The 24,736-nt window shown below is 37.0% G+C and overlaps 3 protein-coding genes across 3 annotated transcripts; all 3 read right to left on the reverse strand.

Annotated features, from left to right (window-relative positions):
- Positions 1 to 366: 366 nt before the first annotated feature.
- Positions 367 to 1,389, reverse strand: LOC145766613 (uncharacterized). The gene has a single exon (XM_082578331.1). It carries the CDS (start codon positions 1,387 to 1,389, stop codon positions 367 to 369), a length of 1,023 nt encoding a protein of 340 aa, XP_082434457.1.
- A 13,353-nt stretch (positions 1,390 to 14,742) lies between these two features.
- LOC145781925 (SRR1-like protein) lies at positions 14,743 to 17,144 on the reverse strand. Its single transcript, XM_082593625.1, has 2 exons — positions 16,667 to 17,144; positions 14,743 to 16,223 (listed from the first exon to the last, which is right to left on the reverse strand). The coding sequence occupies exons 1-2, from the start codon at positions 17,091 to 17,093 to the stop codon at positions 15,853 to 15,855; spliced, it is 798 nt and encodes a 265-aa protein (XP_082449751.1). The 5' UTR covers positions 17,094 to 17,144; the 3' UTR covers positions 14,743 to 15,852.
- A 1-nt stretch (position 17,145) lies between these two features.
- LOC145770642 (spliceosome-associated protein CWC27 homolog) lies at positions 17,146 to 24,736 on the reverse strand. The gene is made up of 14 exons (XM_082582339.1): positions 24,554 to 24,736; positions 23,067 to 23,179; positions 22,370 to 22,513; positions 22,057 to 22,155; positions 21,855 to 21,955; positions 21,587 to 21,656; positions 21,025 to 21,138; positions 20,447 to 20,557; positions 20,320 to 20,360; positions 19,823 to 19,929; positions 19,372 to 19,481; positions 19,138 to 19,235; positions 18,720 to 18,854; positions 17,146 to 18,157 (listed from the first exon to the last, which is right to left on the reverse strand). The coding sequence occupies exons 1-14, from the start codon at positions 24,690 to 24,692 to the stop codon at positions 17,971 to 17,973; spliced, it is 1,569 nt and encodes a 522-aa protein (XP_082438465.1). The 5' UTR covers positions 24,693 to 24,736; the 3' UTR covers positions 17,146 to 17,970.

Genomic DNA, 24,736 nt, shown 5'->3' on the forward strand with positions numbered 1-24,736 from the left:
GTATTCTTTATTATATCAGTTTAGCTTTTTGTGTAATGTTTTCCACAAAACATGTTCTTGCGAATGACTACGTTGTTTGATATTAAAACATTGTTTATTATAAGTGGTTTTTCAAAATTCAAGTTGATAACATTGTCAATTGCAGTCGCTAATAACATCGTTTTGATACGAAAAGGTTCACACTACCTCGGTCTTTCCCAGACAGCGAATCATCCGTTTTTTTTACATTATGGACTTTGTAACGTAAATTAAGTCTGGTTCAATGTCTGCAGACGTTGAATCAATGCAAAAATGATTGATTTGCTGTCTGGTTCGGACCTCAATTGTTGTTGTCAATGTGATGCGTATAATATATTCTTGCATTGATTAGTCCTTAACCCAGGTTATGCTTGTAGACTTTCGACTGCTCAGATCTATTTGCCTGAAAGCAGGCTCGTTGAAACAAAATGGCAGTAGGCGCTTCTTCCAGTCCACAAATGACAACATGATAAAAACAAATCCTAGTAGCAATTCACTCTCCCATAAAACGATAAGAAGAAATACAGATTGATTGTTAAGATAGTCAGTTAGCACAGCAACAGCAATGAAGAGAGTGATGCATAATAGGTCTGCGACAAGTATTCGTCTTATTACTTGAATATGTTCACCATTGTGATGGGTTTGGGTGGGTTTCTTTCTTTTTCTTACAGTTGTCCGGCTATATTTTATTAGTGGATAAACGAGCAAGCCTAAAAACAGCAGTCTATAAAGGGCTATGAGAGATATAGTAATTGCCAACCAGATTTCTTCCGAGAGAAATAGCATAGCTTTGTTTCTTTGCATCACACACATTCCTTCGTATGTGGAAGAATACCCGATAATGAAAACAAGGAGAGAAAGGGTTGTTGAAATAATCATGATAACGAAGAAAAGCCAACTTATTGCGCTTGTGAATTTTGAATTGATTTGCCGCATGGCAGGATGCATGTAAAAAGTTTTTTGACGTAGCCAAAGAATTGAATTGAACAAGATCTCTGTCAAAGTTCTTAAAACATGATGTCCTTTACTTAGTCCATTACAAAATTCCATACTAGGAAAAAATTGAAAAAGAATCAAAGTAACAAGTCCACAAAAAGTAGTCACTTTCAAAATAATGGCAGCAACTACACATAACCGTCTCAAAATAACTCCATACTTTGTTGACGTGCGCTTTTGTTCAGTGATAGAGTTAGTTCTTGATAACTTTCTTTGGTGATTCGATAAATAGCGCCACAGTGCGAGCGAAAAATAAAAACCACACACAAGAATTCCAGAGTTGACTCCAAGGAATATGTTTGTTTCAGTTGAAAATGGATTAAAATTGTGATGCTTGTGAGATATATTTCCTGTAGAATTTAAAACCGCGTTCATCGTAAGTAGTTTCTCCTGTTTATTTCACATCCACTTCTAATCCCAACATATATCTCTCACTCAAAGGTTTGAGCTAAATCTAAATTATACTTTAAATCTGCAAAAACCAACAAGAATAAATGTTTTTATTTAATGGTTCTAAGGTTACTTTTAGTAGAGTTTTAATGAAGTCAAATACCTACAACCTGGAATCCAAAATGACAAAACAGAATAATACAATGCCTCAAAAGTTCAAGCAAAAAGGAAGGTTATTATAATATGATGTTTCATATGAAAATATGCTTAATATGTATTCATGTAGCCTAGGCCTAATGTAGGCGATTCCTCCCCCGCTGAAAAAAAAACCTCCCGAATTTGGACAAAAATGTCCAGTTATTTGGGCAAATCAATCTTAATTATCTTACCATGATGTTTTGACATCTCACCAGCTTACAAACTTTACATATTTTTTTAAAATTTATGAAATAGTCTACATTGATATTTTCCAATGAATGTAAAATATATTATCGTCAATTTTGGAACCTATTGCATGTGATATTGCAATTTGAGCAGAATGATAAGTTTTGATTCAACATCTGCAAAGAGTAAATGTAAAAGAGCACAAGTAGGTTAGGCTACGATAACATTTTTTCTTAGATTGTAAAATGTAGCATCTTCAATTTTGGAAGCTTTTGCATTTGGTATTGCAATTTGGGCTGGATGTTAAGCTTCGATTCAGTATGCACAAATTAGATGTAAAAGAATGCAATTAGTAAGCAGAGGTAAGCTTATTGCAGATATTCATTACGATACGATTATTACGATTAGTCCGCCCCGTTAGCTCAGTGGTTACGCGCCCGGCTCAAGATCACGCAGCGCAAGTTTGACTCTCGGGGTGAGGGCTTGAGCAACGCTTTTTCAGGACTGCTCTCCATTCAGCGGAATCTAATGGATGAAATAATTTCCCGGCAGCAAATAATGTATAATTATTATAATATAATAAAATTATAATAATGTACAAATCCGTAAATTCAATTTGAAAGGTTGAAACCCCCAAACCCCCTCCCTTTGCTACGCCACTGGTGCAAGACAGTGATATATTATTTAATTTCTTTTGTTTTCTACTGCTATTGTCCACTGTAATATAGCCTACCAAAAGTCCCACATTTTTGACATGTCTGATCTGTTAAAAAAATAAAATTCAAAATAAATCAGTTTGATTCCGTATGGGACTTGCAACTGCCATGGCTAGCGAAATTCTGCGTATCTTTTTTCCAGATTGAAAAACCATTTTTTACAAACGCACTTTCTGATTATCCAACAGTCTGTTAGTTAAATATGCCTCATGATTTTGACTAGTCTGTTAGTTGACAGAGAAATTATCAAATACTGTACTGAAACGCTGTGAAAACGTTTTTCCATGCTTGGAAAATACAGATGTCAAAGCTTAGTAGATATATCAAACGCAGAAGCGGTCACATGCGTATTGCGTAACCTATGACATTGTGAGAATTGAGGCTAATAAAAGTTAATGGAATAAATATACTGTGACGGCCACCGGGCGTAGTTCAACTGCAATAAATACTCAGCCGGTGTTAAATGATTTTTTTATTCTTAATATTTCTTCTTCCTATCCGCGAAGATTTCATCAGGAAAATGCACAATACCAAATGATAAGTTTAAAACACAACATTAGAGAGCAATTTTTATATTTCTTATTAAGATGCCAAAAATGCAGTATGACGGAACAATACAGCTAAAGTCAACATGTTTCTACGTTTATTAGACGTAAAAACAAGCTTCACTGAACGTAAAAATAATCAATTAAAACGCTAACCCCAGCCAGCTAAATCTGCTGATTTTACATCGATTCAACGTTGTAGGGCGTTGAATCGATGTAAAAAATGCACAATCTTGCTCGCGGGGACGCAAGTCTTCCAATTTGAAGACAATAAGCAACGCAATATCCTCAGAAATAAAAGAATGAGAAAAGAATTTTACTACAAGTGAAACGTATTTTAACGTCCAATAAGCGTAGGAACATGTTGACTTTAGTTGCATTGTTTGTTTTGTTTGTGTTTGTTTATCTTTATCCTGCATTGCGGGAAAGCGGATTTGAGCGTTATGCATCGGTGTACGCCTTCCGACGTACACCTGACCCACGCTGCAGCCGACGGCAATGTCTGTTTCCGGTTGTCTACTCTGCTTATGACTTAAATTTGGTACTAGGCTACCCATTACTCGAAATCGATCACTGGGTAGAGGCAATTATCGTAAAGTTTCTTGCCCAGAAACAACAGCAAGTGCGGGTGGCTGGAGTCGAACATGCAGGCTCTCGACTGCGAGCCCAACGCGCCCAACGATTTTTTGCATCTTAATACGTATATAATATAATTGTTCGCTCATTTTGTGTTTTAAACTTTATCGTCCTTATACTGCGCATGAAATCTTCGTGGATAGGATAAAGAAACATTAAGAATAAAAAATCATTTAACACCGGTGGAGCATAATTGCAGTTTAATAGAATAAACTTTAACTAATATTAACAGGACTATAACATACCAAGCTGTTGAAAACTCGACAGGGAAAGCAAAATGTGGCATCCTTAGCTTCTGAATACTCCAGCCAGAGATAGTCATCAAACCACTGGTTGCATACTGTATTACTTTAGTAGACTTCGTTGAGTTAACCCTTTGCTTTTCAACGTTTTTTTGGAAGTTAACTGCTCAAGGGGGGGCCGTTTTTGGATCAAATTCAATCAGCTGTTACGTGTTATCCGCTGGTGCTATTTCAACAGAAGTTGCACTGGTGTGAAAACAAATCATTTGTCTATAAGTTTGAAAAGTCATTATTTTAAAATTTTATATGCTAAACTTGATATTTCAATTTTTGCAAAGGTACCCAAAAACGGCAATTTTGATTTATCTTACCGCTATTTAATTACCATGCTAATCCGATTTCATGCAAAGTTCTGAATAACAAAGAGCTCAATCGACTGCACGAAGTGTGTGTGCGGTGTGCCGAATCATTGCATTGGTAAAGATTTGCGAGCAAATCTTATTGTAAGCTACTCACTGATTCTAAAGTAGTTACAATCAGAGTAATATTGTTACACGAATTTGAAAAAAACAAAACTGCGTTTGTTGTCTTACATTTTTGTCCTAAACTAATGCATTCCGAAACTCATGGCTAGCTTCTAGTTTTATGGAACCAAATTTCTCATAAGTAACACCTTAGCCTGCTTGAACAGCTGTTTACATCTTCGTTTGTGTATTTTAGGTCTACAATTGAGTTTGTAGTATGAATATTTTTAGTAGAGAGAAGACAATTGAACAAGTTGTTGAAATTATCTGAAATTTCTAAGTTCAAATTAGGTGCTTTTGAAATTGTGGATTTGTGTCAAGTCGCATCACAAATATCATGCAGGCTCCATCATAAGTCATTTCGCTTACGGGTGTTTATAAACATGACTCATAAATTACATCCACAAAAAATACAGCATTTACATCAACAAAGCTAAGTTCGAAGCCCACTTTTTATTGAAGATTGCGTCAATCAATTTGAAAATACATTTTTAGACCGCCAGCGTCGCAACAATGCAACAGCGAATTGAGGAACATGCGTAAACAAAGGAAATGTGAAATAACCCACAGTCAGCAAATCTACATAAATTTAACGTTTACAAATGTTGAATCAATGTAAATAGACTGGATTGCTGACTGGGTCCTTATTGTTTGAAGCACAAAAAATACGCGTAAAGGCGACAACATCAGCAAGGCAATGATTATGTTTCTGGCCAAAAAAAAATTAACTTTTGACTTCAAAGATAAAAATGATTATAACGAAGCTTCAAAGTTTGTCGTAAAACATTTTGCAGAGATACAATAAACATAATCACTTTGTGCCAGATTGTGAGAAGACTTCCTAGATTCTTTCCAACCATTTGCATGATTGCAAATTATTTTCTATAACTTTATATTGCCAAAAAATGGCTTCTTTGTTGAAACAACGTGGCTACAATTCTATAAAAAATTCTTAGGCCTACTACATTGAAGTAATGAAAAATTATTTTGTGATTTTGCTGAGGACGTTTTACAATATCCGAGAAGTAAAAAATAATAATGATGAATTATTTTACAAAACCGTGGTTTGCAAGCGCTTCACAAAAAATTGTTGGGGGAAAATTTACTATTAGACGTAAAACGTTTGTAAAAGAAAAGTGTCGGTTTACGTATTTATAATGTTTATTGCGCTGTTATCGAATTATAAACTGCCTGTGTTGTCTACCTTTGTGGTTGCCGGCCAGCTTAGAGCGGCATGCAAACTAAGCGTTTATGGTATTTGCATCGTGTTATGATTCTCGAAAATTTCCCACAAGGTCTTTATTTTTATCGTGATATTTTCTGCCTCTTCTGTCCTAAACTTGAAGTTATTGTGCAGCACAATCCACATCGGTTTTTAGACTCAGTCTTCATTGAAAATCTTTTGTGTGGTCCATCATTTCAAGTAGTGTCTTCCCCTAAACTGTTACACAAATCGTCCAGAACCAGGTTGATTATTATGTATCTTACAGCCGTTGAGAGCCTGTTATTGTATGTGTAGAATTATTACTGTAGATGTCTGACTAAATTCATGCCAAAGTCGAGCAAATTCTGCTTTCGGGATCCTTGCCGTTATTTACGGTATTTTTTGTTGATAAGTTTAGGCAGCATTTTTCCAAGATAAATGAAGACATCGGTATTGTTCGTCACTTAGATTTAGTTTTCTCAGCATTGTTTATTCATTCTTTGATTCACTAGTTTGTCCCACTTTTGGTATAATCGGATCGTTTATAAATGGCGGGTCTTCACAATAGCCGGCCTCTTATACATTGGGGCAACGTATTCAGATGTTGAATCAATGAAGAAGAAAGCTAATTTGTTGTTTGTCTTATGTGATGCCTAACTATATGTTTCGTCTACATTACAAAATATTTTGTAATGTAGATGAGGCATTATCATCTTTATTTTGCGCTCTTTGAAACAAAACACAATGCACTGTGAAACAAAAATACAGGACATAACAACAAGTAGGCGACATAAAGCAGGGTAGGGACGCCATCGAGTTAGCTGCTATACGTGTAAATGGAGCCTATCTCATAATTTTGAGTGTATCTCACAATTACTGTTTGCAAAAACGCTATTTCTCCGGCTTCTCCAAAAAGCATTTGCAGTGATACATTTCCTCAATTGCAAGTTTTGTCAATGAGAGCATTTCCATAGAACGTTTATTTCGAAACCAGGTTTTCGTGTCTTTACTACCCAAGAGAAGATTTCTTATTGTAACGTTTTTTATTCATCAATGAATATTATCTGCTTGAAACAACTGTTTTGAATAGCTTGTGGCCTCCATAGCCTACTATTTTGATCGTGGATTGCTATTCTTCTTTGTAGAGCTGATAACGCAAAAAACGTTTGCTATTATTGTTTCTAATTAACAGCTTTGCGATCACTGGCTTTTCTTTGTAGCATAAGAAATAACGCGCTTTGTATTATTGAGGTCAAACCAAACAAAGGAAAGCAAGAGGATGCTTCTCTCTGCTCGCGCATATCGATGCACGAAGCAATTATGAGCTTATGGCTTGTTATCGCAATGTAATCCATTTCACGCTTTGCTGGAAGTTAGCTAGAAATAGCAAAAATTCACTAAAATTTTGAATTTACAAGAAAACTACACAACTTTTAGCATCAAATTTAATATCATCAGATCCGCCTGGCAATTTTAGAAAAAGTCAAGAAAAACCAAGTGCATGGCGTTACTGTGCTTCAAATAATTAAAGGAAATTTGAGGGGGGGGCCAAATCTGGCCTCCCTTTGAGGAGCAAAGTGTTAAATCTACATTATATCCTTGAAACATTGAATGACCCACTGCTGTATGCACTGCCACCACTCAAGAACCAAGCAAGAGCCAATCTGCTGAACAGCCGGTAACAATTGTTACGTGATAGGCAGCAGGCGAAGTACGTGAATAGAATCACAAAATCGTAATACTAACAGCAGCAAGAAGAGCAAGTTTAAAATAAAAGAGAAAGCTTTTACAGCTGCCCCGCCTGCCCCTCCCTCTGCCGTCGTCACTGGCAAAGACAAAAATTTTGGCAAATTTTGTTCGTTCCCAAAAATGCTTCACTCTCTGACGACCATGTTTGGAGCCTACAGTAGGCCTACGTGTTCTAAAAAGAATGCCTCTATCTATAGTAAATTTCAATTTTGAAGTGATCTTGATTTTATTGTTCTTCAAGATCAAGATCACTCAATAAAATATTGGTACAAGTTATTGGCAGGCTACAGCTGTAAAACACACCAATTGTTCTTTGTATATGGTTCTATAAAATAATTTCTTTACCAAAATTGATTTGTTCTTCGGTTGAAAAATTCTTACAACTGGGCTATAGACCAGTGTTTATGCTACACTTTTCAGCACTAGAAAACTGTAAGAACTGGGGTTTTGGGTGTGTTGCAGTGGTTTATCAAAAAAAAAATTGACTGTTTTTCTTCTGATTTCTGTGATACATTTACCGTTTCCAATTACTTTTAACGCGTGTCGTTAATTCGATAAAAAGTAATTTCTTTGAATTAAAACTGTCACGATTTCGCGCCGGATATGCTTTTGTCTAGCAAACGTACTGCAATTCGTTGCATGTCTTAAGTGCAGAATGATAAATTGATATACTAAATTGATTTGGCAGTCAAGGATAAGAAATAAATTTGCACTATTTAAAGTTCACAACAGAAGACATGAATCAGCACTTCATGATGGGTCAGATTGAATTTGCAGCATTTTCTCACAAAACCCTTTAAGTTGTATGCTACAGATGCACGGTTATCTTATCCTTGTTTCTACAATACCCAACCAGACACAAACTATCTAATAAGGGAACATTAAACTACAGCCTGCAACTAACGTTTTAAGGTACGGTAGCCTACGGCAGGTTGGCAGCCACAGTAAACTTTACTTATTGCGTACGACCCTAGTTGGATGCCCACTTGAAAGCTCTTTCGCCTGGCAAATGTTTTTTTGTATTTATTTTTATGAATTCGCTGCTCTACCATGTTTGCGTTTAGGTACAAGCAGACAATGAACAATGGGGTTGAATCTTACATTTTGTATTACGTTTAGGCCAATAGCTAGCGTATTTGTCGCTTTGTTGATGTAAAAATAGGTGGTCTTTTAAACAACAAGGTTGTCGAAAAACTCTGCTTGAACTGAAACTGTCAGCGAAAGGTCAAGGAGACTTGAAAATGCAGTACCGTACCGTAGTTGTTTTGTTTCCTTGCTAAAAATAAACCTGGTCAGTCAATGATTTGAGAAATAGAGTACGCAAAACCGTGACAGTAGGCAGCCCACTGTAACGAGTGGGCTAACAACAGTAGGCTATGTGATAATAATCTATCTCAGGGTAGGCAACATTTTCCCGCTATAGACCGGGTATAGCCTACAGCCCTACACTACAGTAATCTATCTGAAAAAAGGTCCGCCATCGCTATGCGTAAATAAGATGAAAAACTCTTGTCAAATGATCGGGTAAGCCACAAAAGCACAACTTTTTGTTCTCAAATGTTTTGATAAAACTATTTTATTAAAAAAAGCATTACATTTAAGTACTTTTAAAGTTTATTTGTATCAAAAGTCAGCATGGTAATCGAGGCAATAGACAAAATTATTATTTAAAGATGTGCAATAATTTGTAAACAGTTTTTCCACGAATTTGTTGTGACGTTACAGTTTTTGGTCCAAACCGATATAATAAATGCGTGGTAATGCAGCAGTTCCCATGACGGCTGCATTTCCTACTCACTTCATACACGCACTCGATGGCTTCAGAGATTGATGCGTGCAACGAATCAGCATAAGTTATATGACCTACTGACCGAACTTCGTGAGATAGACTGGCAAACAGGCATCAGTCTGCAGCATCGTTGACACTCGGGAAGACGAATGGATAGAATCGCAAATCAGACTTTGCAAAGTAAGCCTGTTGTAGCGACCAGACAAAAACGACTATTGCATCATAGCATAAAAAAACGTTTTAGTAGACCACTTTAGAAAGTTTACAAATTTTAAACCTTCATTTAAAATAATTGTATTTGCTACGTACGCAGAGCCGTGTGAGCACCATCTCATCCCCCTAGAAATCCACTAGTGGGCCGCCCCCTATGTTTAGTGATGGCTCTTAAAAATAGGACCAGAAAGCGATAGTTTATGGCCGCAAACTCTTTCAATGTGGGGAAAAAATCACATTCCTAATTTCAGCAAACCGTAAACAACCTTACTGTAGGCTAGCCCAGAGGTTCTCAACCTTTTGAGATTCAAAGACCACTTTAAAAAATTGTATCTCAGTCACGGACCACTACTTTCCTCCCCTTCCTCCTCGCCTTGTAACGAACAACTGTCACTTATTGCTTGCTAAGTCATGAACGGTAGTTGGTATTAGAAAGAATGCTACATAGTGCGAACCTTGAGCTTGCACATCTGAGCACAGCATATCCAAACGAGGTGTAGCCTAATACTTGAAAGACTCAATCGGAGTTCATCTTCGACTTCAAGTCGAGAACAATACTTTGTTTTTAATTTAACCAGTGCAGAAAATCCAAATTCACAAAGATAAAATGTCGCAAAAGGTAAAATTATTTTCAAAGCTTTCCGAGACAGTTGTGGATACTCATGCGAAGCTTGTATCCAAAATTCTATACTGGTGAAATGATATCTAAGTTACAATACCAATAGCTGGCACAATTTTTCTGTCCCGTCAACTGATGATGTGGGTATTTTGATTGATAGCTCATTTACCCCCCAAAACGAGGAAATTTACCCCTAAATTTACCTCAGTTTAAGAAATGCTGTTTTAAATGATGTAGGCCTACCATTTGGTGTAAATACCACTGTAAATGACAGTGTTGAGCAAACGAAACAGCAGTTAACGAAATTTAAGGACGTGTTTGAAAGACAACCACCAATGAAAGGGGAGAAGTTTAAGATTTCACTGGTAAAAGGAGTAGTTCCTTGTTGTGTTAAAAAAGCCAGAAGAATTCCGGTAGCATACAAAAATGAACTACAAGAGGAACTTGATAAGTTACTGAAGGAAGGCATCATCACACCAGTGACCACCCCGACAGAATGGGAGAATCCAACTGTCATCCAGCCAAAGAAAAATCAAAATGTGCAATTTAATGGGAAAGTACGTCTCTGTGTCAATTTTTGCTATTTAAATAAGTATTGTTCACGTGAACACTACACTACGCCGAGTGTGCTGGAAGCAGCACAAACCATCAAAGCTGATCAAGCCAAAACTTTCTCCACATTTGATGCATGGAAAGGCTATCATCAAAGTCAATTGGCTAAAGAAAGCAAGCCTCTTACAACCTTCATTACACCGTTTGGTCGGTATAGTTACGAAAGAGCACCTTTTGGGAAAAACTAAATCAGCGAACTCTACAATCGTAGAATGACTGAGGAGCTGTACGGATTGACCAACACTCACAAAGTAGAAGATGACAATGTTGTATATTCTTCGAATGACTTAATTGAGCATGTTAATCATGTCAAAAAATTTCTGCATAAATGTAAAGAAAGTGGTATTCGTCTGCATAAAGACAAATTTACTTTCGCTCAAAATGAAGTAAAATTTGCTGGTATTGTGCTTAATGAGCATGGTTATAAGATGCAGGACAAAATTTTCAAAGCAATTTCCAATTTCAAACAACCACAATGCTTGACAGATTCGCAGTCATTTCAAGGTATGGCTAATCAACTGGCACCTTTTAATCGTGACTTAGCAAAAGCCATGCAACCTCTTCGTCCATTGTTGAAAAAATCAGGCAAACCTTTCAAAATGGATGAATTTCATGTCCAAGCATTTAAAGAGGCTAAACAAATTTTGGCAAGTCAGAAAACCATTGGTCATTATAGACCAGGTGCACCATTACAATTGTTTACTGATGCCAGCGTAAAAAATGATCTCGGATTTTATTTAAAACAGGAGCAATCAGATAAATCTTGGAAGACCATTCAAACTGGTTTGAGAACTTTGCAACCAGCTGAAACACGATATGCTCCGATTGAACTAGAACTACAAGCCATTGTCTATGCGACAAAACAGTGTAAAATTTTTCTGGCAGGAACAATGTTTACAATTTTTACCGATCATCGACCTTTGGTCACTATTTGTAATAAACGTCGCCTTGATGAAGTAAACACCAGGATTTTGAGATATCTGATGAAACTGATGGACTATAACTTCGTTGTAGAGCATATACCAGGCTCACAGAATAAAGTTGCTGACAGTTTTTTTCCGGCACCCTGTAGACCAACCTGACAAAAGTGACCAAATCGATCATGACCTGCAACAGTTTAACATGAACACTATGAGAATTGCAAAAGCTCAAGAAGCTGAATGCTCTTTTCGCCTTGAGCGAGTTCGTGATGAAGCAAAAAATGACCTTGAATATCAGCTGTTAAAAAATCAAATTGTTCAAGAATTTCCTCAACAGAAGTTGAACTTACCCGAGAAGTTGCATCTTTACTGGAATGTTCGAAATGAACTACTGCTTAGTGACGATGACTTTATACTGAAGAGCACAACATTGTTAATCCCGCAAAAGTTGCGTAAGTCTGTGCTTTCTGAATTGCATGCTGGCCATAGAGGTATTGAAGGCTGAAAGGCTCGAGCACGACTTGTTGTATATTGGCCTAATATTGACAATGATATTGAAAACACTTGCCGTAGTTGCAAGCGGTGTGAGAATGACCGCCCCAGTCATGCTAAGCAACCGCTGAGGCACCTTCCATCACCAAGTCAGCCTTTTGAATTTATCTCTGCTGATTGGTTTGATTTAAATGGTGACAAATTCTTAGTTATTGTTGACTGGTATTCAGGATATTTTAATGTTAAAGGAACAGTTAAGCATCCAGATGCTAATTGTGTTATCGGTTTCCTCCGTGGATGGTTCGTCAACACAGCTGTGTGTGACTACTTTTGGAGCGATGGAGGACCACCGTTTCGCTCAGCTGAGTTAGAAGATTTCTTCTCGCGGTGGGGTGTGAAGTGGTCTCCGTCATCACCATGGTACCCACAAGAAAACTCTGTTGCTGAATCTGCTGTGAAGTGGGCTAAGGGCTTACTTTGTAAATGCTGGAAGGGAAAGGACAATCACTGCGAATGAATGAATGAGTGAAAGGCATGCTGCAATGGAAAAATACTCCACATAATTCCACCGGTTTATTTCCAGCAATTATGCTACATAATCACTCAGTGCAAGAGTTGATTCCCTGCCACAAAAGTGTGTTACAAAGAAGTTGGCACGATGAAAAGCTCCGTGTCGATCGTGAGGCTGCCAAAAGAAAAGAGAGACTAGAAGACTATTACAACAAAAGTGTAAAACAATTGAAACCACTAAAAGTTGGTGATCCTGTATGTATACAGAATAATACCACCAAACGTTGGGACAGATACGGTATAATCTTGGAGTGCTATTATGATGCCCGCAGGTATCTAATCAAACTTGAATCAAGCTTGCTTATCAGGCGCAACAGAATGCATTTGCAAAAAAGGTTTATTGAGGTAACACTATATCCTGTTCAAACCAAACCTATTAACTTACAGGACATAGATGAAACTTAGTACTGTCCCCCTGAGGACCGAGAACAAATGCCTGATACTCAGTTGAGAAGATCTAGCAGATTTCGTAAAATCCCTGATAAATTCAAGGATTATGAAATGTCATAATTGTGTATTTTGTGTTTTGCAGGTAGAATTTTGTTACATGTGATCAGTCATTATTGGCTTAATTAGATTGATGACTTTCCCGCAGAGTGATGTAAATACGTGTGCTGTGTATTTCATGAGTAATTTTTTCTTAAAAAGGGGGATGTCGTCGTCGTCTGAGCTTCTGGGGCCGAGGGTCTATCCTTTTACCACCCCAGATTCACGATGTTCCCGGACTACACTGGAAGGCTGCTAGAGAGCAGCCAGTCTTTAGTTTCATCATCCATGACGCGCAGACCTTCCACTCCGTTAGGTGGCTTGAAGATGGTACAGTCATTGATGATGTGGTCTGCGGTCTGTTCCTCGGCACCACATTCACAGGAGGAGGAAGAAGCCATTCCCCATTGGTGCATGGTTGAGCGGAAAAGCCCGACGCCCGTACGGAGACGGTTGAGGCGCACCCATGCCTGTCTCTGTAGTGTCAGGCCGATGGGGCGTGTGTCGGCGTCGGGGATGAATGAATGGAGTCTGGTGGTGCTTGACCTCCATTCAGAATGCCATTTATGGTCCGCCCAAGTAGCCGCAGAGATGTCTTGTTCGTCAGCTTCGTTGATCAGAAGCCGAGCGGCTGGCACGAATGGGTGTCTTGCTTTCAGTCGGCGGGGGTGCCCGTTTGGGAAGGCAGAGATCTTGTGGTGGAGAAGATGATTAGGCTCCAGTGCCCGTCGACCGAGGGACAGAGTGGCTTCTTCGCGACGAAGCTCAGCAGGTTGGATGCCAGCGAGAATGGGGAGACTGTCCAATGGTGTGGGACGCAGGCATCCGGTCACGGGATGTGATATTGTGGCAATGTGTTGTTACATTATAAGTGGGAAACACTGTTTTCTGTCGTAAGCGCTGAACCGTGACTGTACTGGCATTTCAAATAATAGACGTGAGCTGAAAACTGTGCATGTTAAACTTGTCATAAGAAATATCCTACTAGAATAGATCATCAGATTAGTATATTACAATGGACAATACTAAACGTAATGTCCGAAAAGACAAAGCACTATATGGGTGTGGGGGGCTTGTTTCTCAGAAAAAATTTACAAACACAATTTTGTTTTGGTCACTTTTTAGGCATTTTTGGCACAACAATGTTTTTTTTATTAAAATGCACATTTTGTGAGCAACCCAATTTATCAAATTAAAATTAAATTAGGGTAAAAGGTTTAGTTTAGAATTTAATCAACCTACAATTTCAAAACAAATTTATTCACGACCACAAAAGGATTTGAATACTTTATTTTTTGAAAACTTTTATAGACCAGCAGGCTAGCACTTCGAAAATCTATCTGAGGTGTCCTCACCTTGCTTCGCCTAATGTATTTTCATGATAGGCTACATTTTATTTTGTAACCTATCTCTATTAACACCCAAATTAATTAATTTAATTGTTAATTAACTAAACTATTTGAGTGAACAGTGTTTACTACGGAATATTATGTCTATAATTATTTCGTTAGTTTTTTTGGAATAAATAAACATTGTACTCCCTTAACTCACTTTCTGAAATTATGCATGCCCAACATTGCTAGTTAGGTGAATAAAATGTGATCAAGCGAGCAAAGTAAGCGAGAAAATTTTGCAAAAACGGAAATAAAATTATATATTAAATGTTTAGAATTACAAGCCGAAAAACATTGAAATCAGTGGGCCCCAAAACGCCGGGGGCGGTTAACACGACCCTGGCCGTGCGTCACTTGAAAAATCACGACAATGAAAACTTAAAACGTTCAGTCAACCACAAATGTAAAAGCGATTGAATACCAAGGGGTAAGACAAAAAGTCCAATGTAGCCTACAATGATCAGAATATAACGCGAGTCGTTGGTTAAAATCACGCGATACAACAAACAACGACATAGAACAGTGATTCATACATGTGAATTGTTCCAAAGGCCAGGCTATACTGATCTGAGAAAATGAGGTTTAGAATTACATCCCAGACAGCAATATCCGTCATTTTTACATTGATTCAACGTTTGCATGGCCTTGCTGTCCGGGATGCTGCGTAGTTGGAGACCATGCCAAACTGCTACACTCAGACTTTCTCAGAATCCACGCAGGTCTTTTTAACAAATGCGCATTGCAAAAGGTAGAAAGATATTTTTACCAAAAAACTAACCAAAAGAAAAATCAACAACTCAATTTTAGAACGACATCGTAAAAAACAGCGCGCCAGTGCGCGGTCACATACGACCTAATGTCGCAACATAGGATACATTAAAAACAGAAAATTTCATGACTATAACTATTGACTGGTTCAACGAAACAAACACAGAAAGCAGTGACTTTTTAGGATATGTTTGTGCGTAGTTGTCTGTAGTAGTTTGACCTTTTAGGTCCAAAGGTATTTTCCATTACCACAACAAAGTATTTTTCCGGACCACATCGGAAAGACACTGAAGAGTGAAGAGCAGATAGTCTTTGATCTCATCGCTAAAGATAAGCAGACCCTCTGATCCGTTTGGCGAAGAAAGGATGACGCAATCGTGGATGACATGGCCTGCGGTCTGTTTCTCAGCCTGACACTCGTAGAAAGATGCCACTAAGTCCAGAGTTGAACCGAAAAGCCCCACGCCGTGCAAAGTCGTTGTGACGCACAAAGTCGAAAAGGTCAGCACCTTATCAAAAAGGATAAGCCAATGTGCGAAGTTTCAACAGCATTTTCTATGCACGTCGATCCATACAAAAGCCGAATCAACAATCATTTAGAAAATTGTGCTTTAACTTGGAGCATAGGTTGGTAGGAAAACTTATTACGGAGGTGTCATTAAATATTGTGTCATCTTCTTTCCACATGGGCAAAAGTGTTTCTGAAAACAAACCCCATTCGTTGAGAAGAGGTAAGAACTTGCATTCGTTTTTTAAAATACGCGACGGCGTTGTCTCAAAAATCAAGTCGAAACTATTTCCAACGATGATAAGGTTCGGCAAACGTTGATGCGACCAGTTGGCAGACAAGAGATTATCCGTCAGCCACTTATCGCAGTGGATCATGTAGAACAAGGTTGGTGATTCGACAAGACGTTTGCCTTCCTCGTTATTTCCTATCAAACTGATGTTGAGACCTGCAAAGAGGGCGTAAAATTGAAGTAAACGGAAAGTAATAAAACAAGTTGATGACAATAAAACCTATAAAATGCAGCTTATCTCAACAAAGCGGATAGTCGATCGATAGCAGAGGCATGCTCAAGCATTTATGAGGCATGCTCAAGCATTTATGAGGCATGCTCAAGCATTTATGTTAAAACGCTACTTTCACAATTTAATAAATTTTTTTATTAATTTTTATCCAGACTGTTCGCAATAATCTGTAAAATGCGACAAACCGGGCAAACATGATACAACTAAAAGTATTTTCAATGTTTATTTATGTTACACTTTGCCTGCTGTGGTGCCAATAGAATTATAAAGCTTTTATAAAGAGTTTGCTTTGTTGTACCACAGACATACAAGACGATATAATTATGTAAAACAAATTTTAAAGAGAAAGCGTTGCAATGAAACTCACTCTTCAGTAAATCAACATCGCTATGATCAAACACTGGATCATACGCATAGCAAATAGGAGATGATCTATCTGGTGGTTCTGAAGCATCCACTCGAGCAAGGGTTACGAAATCACGAATAATTAGAAACAAAGCCAGCTGATACACAGATATGCGGCCGATAGAAGGCTTTCCCAGGCCATAGCAAACAATCTCTTTCACTTGTTTTATTCCGCGATCATGCAGCACATTGTTTAGTCTTGAAATAGTTTCTTGGCAGAAATCACTCGCTTTCAGCTTCTTCATGAAGCGTTCCACACTTTTTCGTGTAAACTTTTCATCGCTGACGTGAGTGGTGTCGTCAGAAAGAGCGGTTGAAGTAAGAACGGTTTCCTTCAGACGATTCTTTTTTCGTTTTTTGTAAGGAACAGTCCTCCATTCTGCTTCCATACAGCAAATATAGATACTAAGTGACTATCAAGCTAAAAAGGAGAGCGAGGGTTAGTTGAAACAGAGATGATTTAATGATCGTACCAAGTAGCCTAGGGTTGTTAAAATATATTAGGTATAGGTAGCCAAAACAATGAGAACGATGGGAAAAAATGTCATATGGAGGCAATTTTTTTTTTAATATACGATTTGAACAGCAAATTAACTTGTTTAAAAATTGTCTATGAAACAACGTTCTTCAGAACTTGCAATGAAACATACACGTTTTCATCTTCAAAATAATTAACTACATTACCAAGAAGTTTTATATCACAATCAAATGTAGCCTACTATGATTGTTTCTGAGTTCGTTCTCTTGTTGAAAAGTGAACATGGTAAGTGTAAGCATGATGTTCAAACAAAACATAATTCGGCGTATTACTCGTTGGAAAGAATAAACACTACGCCATAAACACCAAAGTATGATTTTAAATTATACAAATAGTGTAGCAAATGATGATACTGCCTTCATCGATTGCAGTGTGGAGCCCCTTTGACTATAAATCTTGATTTCTCTCATGATTATGAACAATACATTGCTCTAGAGAGAAATGCCTACGGCCTTTCTTACGGCTATGGCCTGCTGAACTGATACGAAAAAAAAAAACAATGCTGTTTTCAGCTTGTGATCTTGTCAACATCAGTTGATAGTATGTCACATTCTATAGTTTATATTCACATTCAAATAGCAAAAGTTCTTCACTGGATAACTGTTTGCTTTCACTGGCAACTCTTCAATAGGAATTTAGAGGATCTTGATGAACACTGAGCAGGGATACGAACTGTTGGGATACCATCACAATTGGAACAGAAAGGTTTTCACAACCAATCACGACTATCATCTATCTCTTCTATGGCGGTCCGATCTGTGGCGGTCCGATCTGTGGCTGTCCGATCTGTGGCTGTCCGATCTGTGGCTGTCCGATCTGTGACTGTCCGATCTGTGACTGTCCGATCTGTGACTGTCCGATCTGTGGCTGTCTGACCCGTGGCGGTCGGATCTGTGGTTTTTGTCTTTGTGATCTCTGCACAGAAAAAAATAAAAGTCAATTTCCAGAAATGCATTTGACAAAACACAAAACAATGACGTTGATAATACATATGGAAGATTTTGGTACGTTTTATAAGATTGTAAGTCGGGAGTCATGAGCATCTAAACAAAACTATCGTTGTGTTTCAATGGCTGTAGTGTAGCTTATGGTCAGCAAAGCGAGGCTGCCAATCATCTCCTTCATCTCTAAATATGTTGCAGGTGAGAACAAACCAGCCGTCTTTGGGTTTGTTTTCACTGTAAAGTTTTCAAATTTTCTTTTACGTTGAGATGATTGGTGGACCGTGCTTTGCTTTTGGTACATCATAGCCAAAGAGAACATAAACAATAAACATATTAAAGAAAAGAAATAAAATAATTTCATACAAAAGGTGTCCAAATCTGATTCCGCGCCATTTGCATACTTTCGTTCACCCCAACAACAAACGTCATTCGATACCAACCTACACAACACAATATGACGCCCGACAACCCCTCAAGCGGATGACATGATATTAGAACAAGCTAAAAAGAAATTTAGTCGAGTAAACTGTTACTTTTTTGACTTTTCTCTTCTTCGTTTGTTGAGAGGATTGCGAGGATCCGAAAGGTCGTATCTGTCCTCGTTCACTTCTCTGTTCATGTCCTTCGCATCTCGTAGCTCAGCGTCGTTTTTCAAGGAATGCGACCACCTGTCGAGAAATGTACAAAATCATAAATACCAGTAAAAAAAGCGACTTCATGTGAACTTTTGACAGAAATGGTCGTCATACTGTATGTGCGGGCAGTCTATGACGTTTTTTACACCTGTTTCGTGTTGCTTTGCCGACTAAATACAATAAAGTAATCAATATCTAAAACATTCATATTTCTTGCTTTATCCTTACCAAGCAATTAGATCAAATGACATTGTTTTGGGGCTCTATATAGCCTACTTAGATCGAGGAGACAAATAGTTACAAAACCAATCCTAACCATCCGGCATCTTCGTCTTCTGCATCTTCCGAGGGTTCCTTTTCTTCTTCTTCAACAGCATGCATCTTGCTCTTGAACTTGTCCAGGAGTGCAAGTGTCTAAAATAAATGCGGCTCTTCAATGTTAAAATGCACTCAGCAAAACGGCAACAAAGTAATTTTTTTTAGATTTTATCCAATAAAAAATTTATCATAATGGTATGAAGGCAGAAGCAACGTAAACAATCAAACATACATCGGCTTCTCGGTTGGAACCCTTCTCTTTGTTTTTCATCGACTTCTCCTTGTAAAGCTTCTGCTGGTTCTTGTAATCAGCAAATTCAGGATTGTTTTTTGATACTTCGTCTGTGTATGTTAAAACAACAAAGAAATGTCGCAGTCAAATCCATAAGTACAAGTCAAACCTAAATATATCTCTATGCACTATGCAGATATCAGAAAAACAGTTTTGTAGTTATCATAGAAGAAAAATTCAAAAAGTGGTGAGGATAGTGGTGAGATATCAGAAAAACAGTTCTGTAATTATCATAGAAGAAAAATTCAAAAACTTGTACAAACATCAAGAGGCACACGCAACAAGTACACCACAGTAGTGGTTTGAAATAAGTTCACTTCAACATCATTACAAACAGCTAAATTTTCAATGTAAGCAAAGTATCTAAACATGTACGATTCTGTTCACCAACCATCGCTGCTTTCATCTGAATCTTTTTTTTCTGTCTTGGCAGCTTCCGTCTTTCGAGAGCGTAATATTTCACGAGCAAGTTTTCGTGATTCCTTCCTCAACATGTCACTAAAACATCACTTTGTGAGACAGATTGGAAGGTTGTTACCATGACGATAGATAAAATAAAAGTTTGTTCAAAAATGCAAATCATTCATTCGTCAGACACTTCTTCCAAAAACGAATTACTCTAGTTATGCTAGAAAATAATTCCATGGAAAGATGAACGCTACAACGCAAAAAAAGAGAGACAGCACCGGCTTTGGAAAATTTTAACAAATACATGAACTCATTAGAAAGTAGTAGTACCTCCTCGGAAAATCAATAATGCTTTTACTAATAAAACTTTACAACTAAGGATGTTTTACCAACTTTGTACGAACAGTATGCAAGAAGTCGTAGACTAAACCACTTTGCTTGCAAAACTGCTTCACATTTATCAACATAGTTTGAACGTACCTCTCTGTTAGAGTGGTCTTCGCTGTTCCATTTGTATCCAACTGCAATACAGAAGGTTTCATAATTGACTAAATAATTTCACATGCTGATTTTACAAATTTTGTTTTACACAACAATTAAAACCAACCTTCGCTTTTTTGTCTTGTGCAGAAGCAGCAACTTTTAGTTTGTCTTTGACATTTTGCAAACGATCCTCTTGAAGGGAGTTATCCTCAGCACCAACTTCTTCAATGTCAGACTGTTAGAATACGTTATTGTGACAAAATATGTCAAAATGTTCAGATATGAAAAAAATGGAACTAGGACAGTTCGAAAGGTTTTGGTGAAAAATAAAAGCCAATGAGTGGAAACAAGATTAATTTTTTCACAAAGAATGTAAATTCGAAACGAAACAAAATTAAAACATCAAATTTTCAAAACGAAATGTTTTTGTGTTGAACACTCGTAAGTTCGAAAGATTGGCAAGTTGTTTTATTTCGAATCCACGAAATAAGTCGTGTTTTCTTCAAGATGAAACGAAACCAAGCAAGACAAAATTATGTCGGTGAGTTGAAATAATCTATTTCGAGATATATTTTAAATGAACAGCCTTGGTAAAAGCAAATTTTTATCGCTAAAACCCATGTGCTTTTCATTGAGACTGACACAAGCGTTAGCAGTAAAATGCTTCTTGCTATTTGATTCGATACCGAAGCGGTGGCGTACATTTTCATCGTTAAACTTCCGTTTCGAGTTTTTTTTCTCTTCAACGACAGGTATCGAACTGAGTTTGGGACCATTGGCGAGATCGTGACTGCTCTTGCTGACTGTCGCATGTTTCTGCACACAAAGAAATGAAATGGAGCTGGCGATGAACGGTGAATGAGTTAGCTTGAGGTACACACAACACTAAGACACCAACTCGATTTCTACGAGTCCAGTGACTGCTTGTCAATTGTAATTTGTGCAAACGTGAACCAAGATGAAGAAAACTGGAGTTAACTTTTTTGTTGAAGTTTTTCTTTAAATGTTTTGGTCAAGCTAAAACGCTAAATGAATGAACTTGCGTCGTTATTCATGCCATGAGACCTTCATGTTACAATCAAAGATTTCTTCTTGCTGGTCAAGCACAAATCACGGCCTTCACAACAGTACTCTCATGACAAACACACGAACTCTAAACTGGCAAATAATCTTATTTTTTAACACTGTGTATTGAGTGTGTAAGTGTGTATTGTGTAATATACAAAATGCCTTTGTCAACATTGAACCTCCATGCAGCACAAACCTTGTCAAATTGCCTGGTATCATTTTCTTCTTCTTCGGCTTCCTCACCAAATGAGAGTAGTTTAAAGTCTCTAAAAGAAATCAAAGCTGTGCAAAGTGTGCATTGACGTAATAATTATAATTGCGAAATACAACACAAATATTATAATATAAGCTATTTATTTTTAGTCAGGTGTCTACAACCTACATTTTAAACAGAATTTTATAACATTGTAAGATTACGTTGTAAGAAACCTCCAAACTACAAAGTTAAGTACAAACAAAATTACTTTGTAGCTTTCATATTGCTTTTTTTCTTTTTCTTTTCTTCGGCTTTTTTCTTCTCAGGAACATGCCTCGGTACAATATCATCGAACGGGTTTGCTAAGACCTTTGTATAAAAGACCGGATTATTATAGTCATTTTAGTTTACTGTACATTTTCAATAAACATGAAAATGAGTTAGTTTCATAGTTTTTTTTATGCACATACCTTGCACCATTTAATCACCGGAGGATTGATAGGTCGTTCATTGTCATCTGTGTCCACCTCACCTAGCCTCACTAAATTGTACACTGTGTCACCAGTCACCTAAACATCAGCATGAAAATTTAGTATGAAACATGACGTGAAGTTCAAACAAGACTGATTTCAAGGCGATTAGTTGATAATATCAACTCCACAACCTTGTGAATTTCAAGCTAAAGTTACAGAAACATAGTAAAATAAATCTTTTCATAAAAGAAAAATACAATAGTGAGGAAGTGGCTTTAAAAAGCAAGTATACAAATGCAACTTTCTGTACCTTTCCGAATATTGTGTGCTTCTTATTTAAATCTGTACATGAAGCAAGAGTAAAGAAAAATTGACTTCCATTGTCATTCGACCCAGCATTTGCCATTGCAACAAGACCACGACGCACAAACCGTAATCTTGAGTGGAACTCATCCTTTTAACAAAAAAGACTATAAGAAAATGAAACAATAAATATATACTATTAATATTAATACTACAAAAAATGCTCACTGTCAAACAAAAAAGCCAAACAAGAGTAAACTACATCAAATTCAGTTACTGTTCAGTATTCACTAAAAACCGCAACCGGCTGTTTCAGTGTTTCACCCTTATTGGAATCATCACAAGATTTGTATTTAAATAAAAAAACATTTGAATAAGAGCCTTCTGAGTTTTGATGATCCCTATAAGGGTGAAACAGCATGCTAAAGTTTTTAGGGAATAGTAACTGAGTGTGCAAAAAATATATTTTCTGAAACAAATAAAAAATTTAATGTCAACAAATAAAATAAATCAATTTAACAGTTAATAATAACCAATCATAAAACAATCTAATTGTAATAATTTATTAAGATTTATGTCATATTATATTATTTTAATGCAAAATGTATATATACAACAATTTATTGTTAACCTGGTGTAACAAAGTGGAATCTTTTAAATAGTTAACTTCAATTAACAACTTTAAGTAAGTGGAACTCTATTACTTTAAAAGGCTTTCCATAAATTGACTCTCCTCCTTCGCCTGTCCCAGTTGGGTCACCACCTTGCACTATAAAATTGGTGACAATTCTGTGAAATATCAAGCCGTCATAGTATCCTGCAAATATTCAAAAATCAACAATCAATATTCAAATATAAAACTAAAACTCATCAATAACAAAGTAATAAAAGTAAAAAAGTTTTTTATAAAGTTTTTTATTTAAAATAAGTTATGCCGGCATCAGAATAACATAAATCGTACTGAATACTGAAACGTTTGGGTGTTCATCAAGACAGTTATTGCTTCTAGCACAAGTTGCAACGTTCATCTAATGAAAGTGAAAGTATAACCGCACTGCAGTAGGCTATATAACTTTGTAAATGTTATTTTGTATGTTATTCGCTCTGAGAATGTGTACTGTCATGATGCGTGAAACGTCAGTGAAGCAATAAATCAACCCGTTTGTGGTTGCTTTTACTTTCACTTTCAACAGATGAACGTTGCAACTATAAAAACAAATATATATGTTAACAAGTGCTTTTATCAGGGTTTGCAATCTACATGTTATTGCTGCCAGTCGCATTATTTTCCACACATTTTTTAAGGAGCATTTTATTGGGCGGATGGTGGAAAATTATTCCGCCAGAATAACAGTGGTGTTCGGATGCATTTTGGAATTAAAACAGTATCACTCACAAAACAACAAACAAGAAAACTGGCAGCAGCGCAAAGGAACATGGAAAGAATAATATTAAACATAAATAGAAAAGAGCCTAAAACGAAAAATCATGGACACAGTAATATTGCCAACATTAACATACGGAGCAGAAACATGGTCACTCACAAAACAACAAACAAGAAAACTGGCAGCAGCGCAAAGGAACCTGGAAAGAATAATATCAAACATAAATAGAAAAGACAAGATTAGAAATGAAGTCATCAGAAACACAACTTGCATCAAAGATGTCATAGAAACAGCAACAAACCTAAAGTGGCAATGGGCGGGACATGTAGCAAGAATGACAGACAACAGATGGGCCAAGATAACCACAGAATGGACACCAAGATATGCAAGAAAAACTAGAGGGAGACCAAAAAAAAGATGGCGAGATGACATAGAAGAAAAGATTGGCACCACCTGGATGAGAACAGCGAAAGAAAGAATGATGTGGAAACATATGTGGAGGCCATCTGCCAGCAGTGGCATGACCGGCTGATGATGATAATCACAAAATGCACAATTGTAATTTTAATACATACAACAATACCACCAAATTATTACACGCTTAAAGAAATACCTTTCTAAATTCTAGTAAAAAAGAGTATATAAAGATTAAGTTAACAAATACAATTTTCAGGTGGTTAAAAAACTGGTCGCAAATACACACATAGACTATAGAATAGTATCATTAAAATTTATATTCTTCACCACACATAAATGGTAAACAATCTTTCAAATGTCAACAAAAGCATAAAAAATCAACAACTCACCTTCCATGCAAAGCTGAACAAAATTCCTGCATGCCAATGGAGCTTCTTTTGACCATAGCTCAATATCTATATCTCCAAGTGACGTGTGGAGCAAAACCTTGCCAGATGTCGGCGGCTCTTTGATGTAAATGTTACTCATCTAGGCTTGTGATGTTTTCAATTACAGTACTTAGTCACTCAATC

Source organism: Aplidium turbinatum, chromosome 1, assembly GCF_918807975.1.
Source record: "Aplidium turbinatum chromosome 1, kaAplTurb1.1, whole genome shotgun sequence".
NCBI lineage: Eukaryota > Metazoa > Chordata > Ascidiacea > Aplousobranchia > Polyclinidae > Aplidium > Aplidium turbinatum.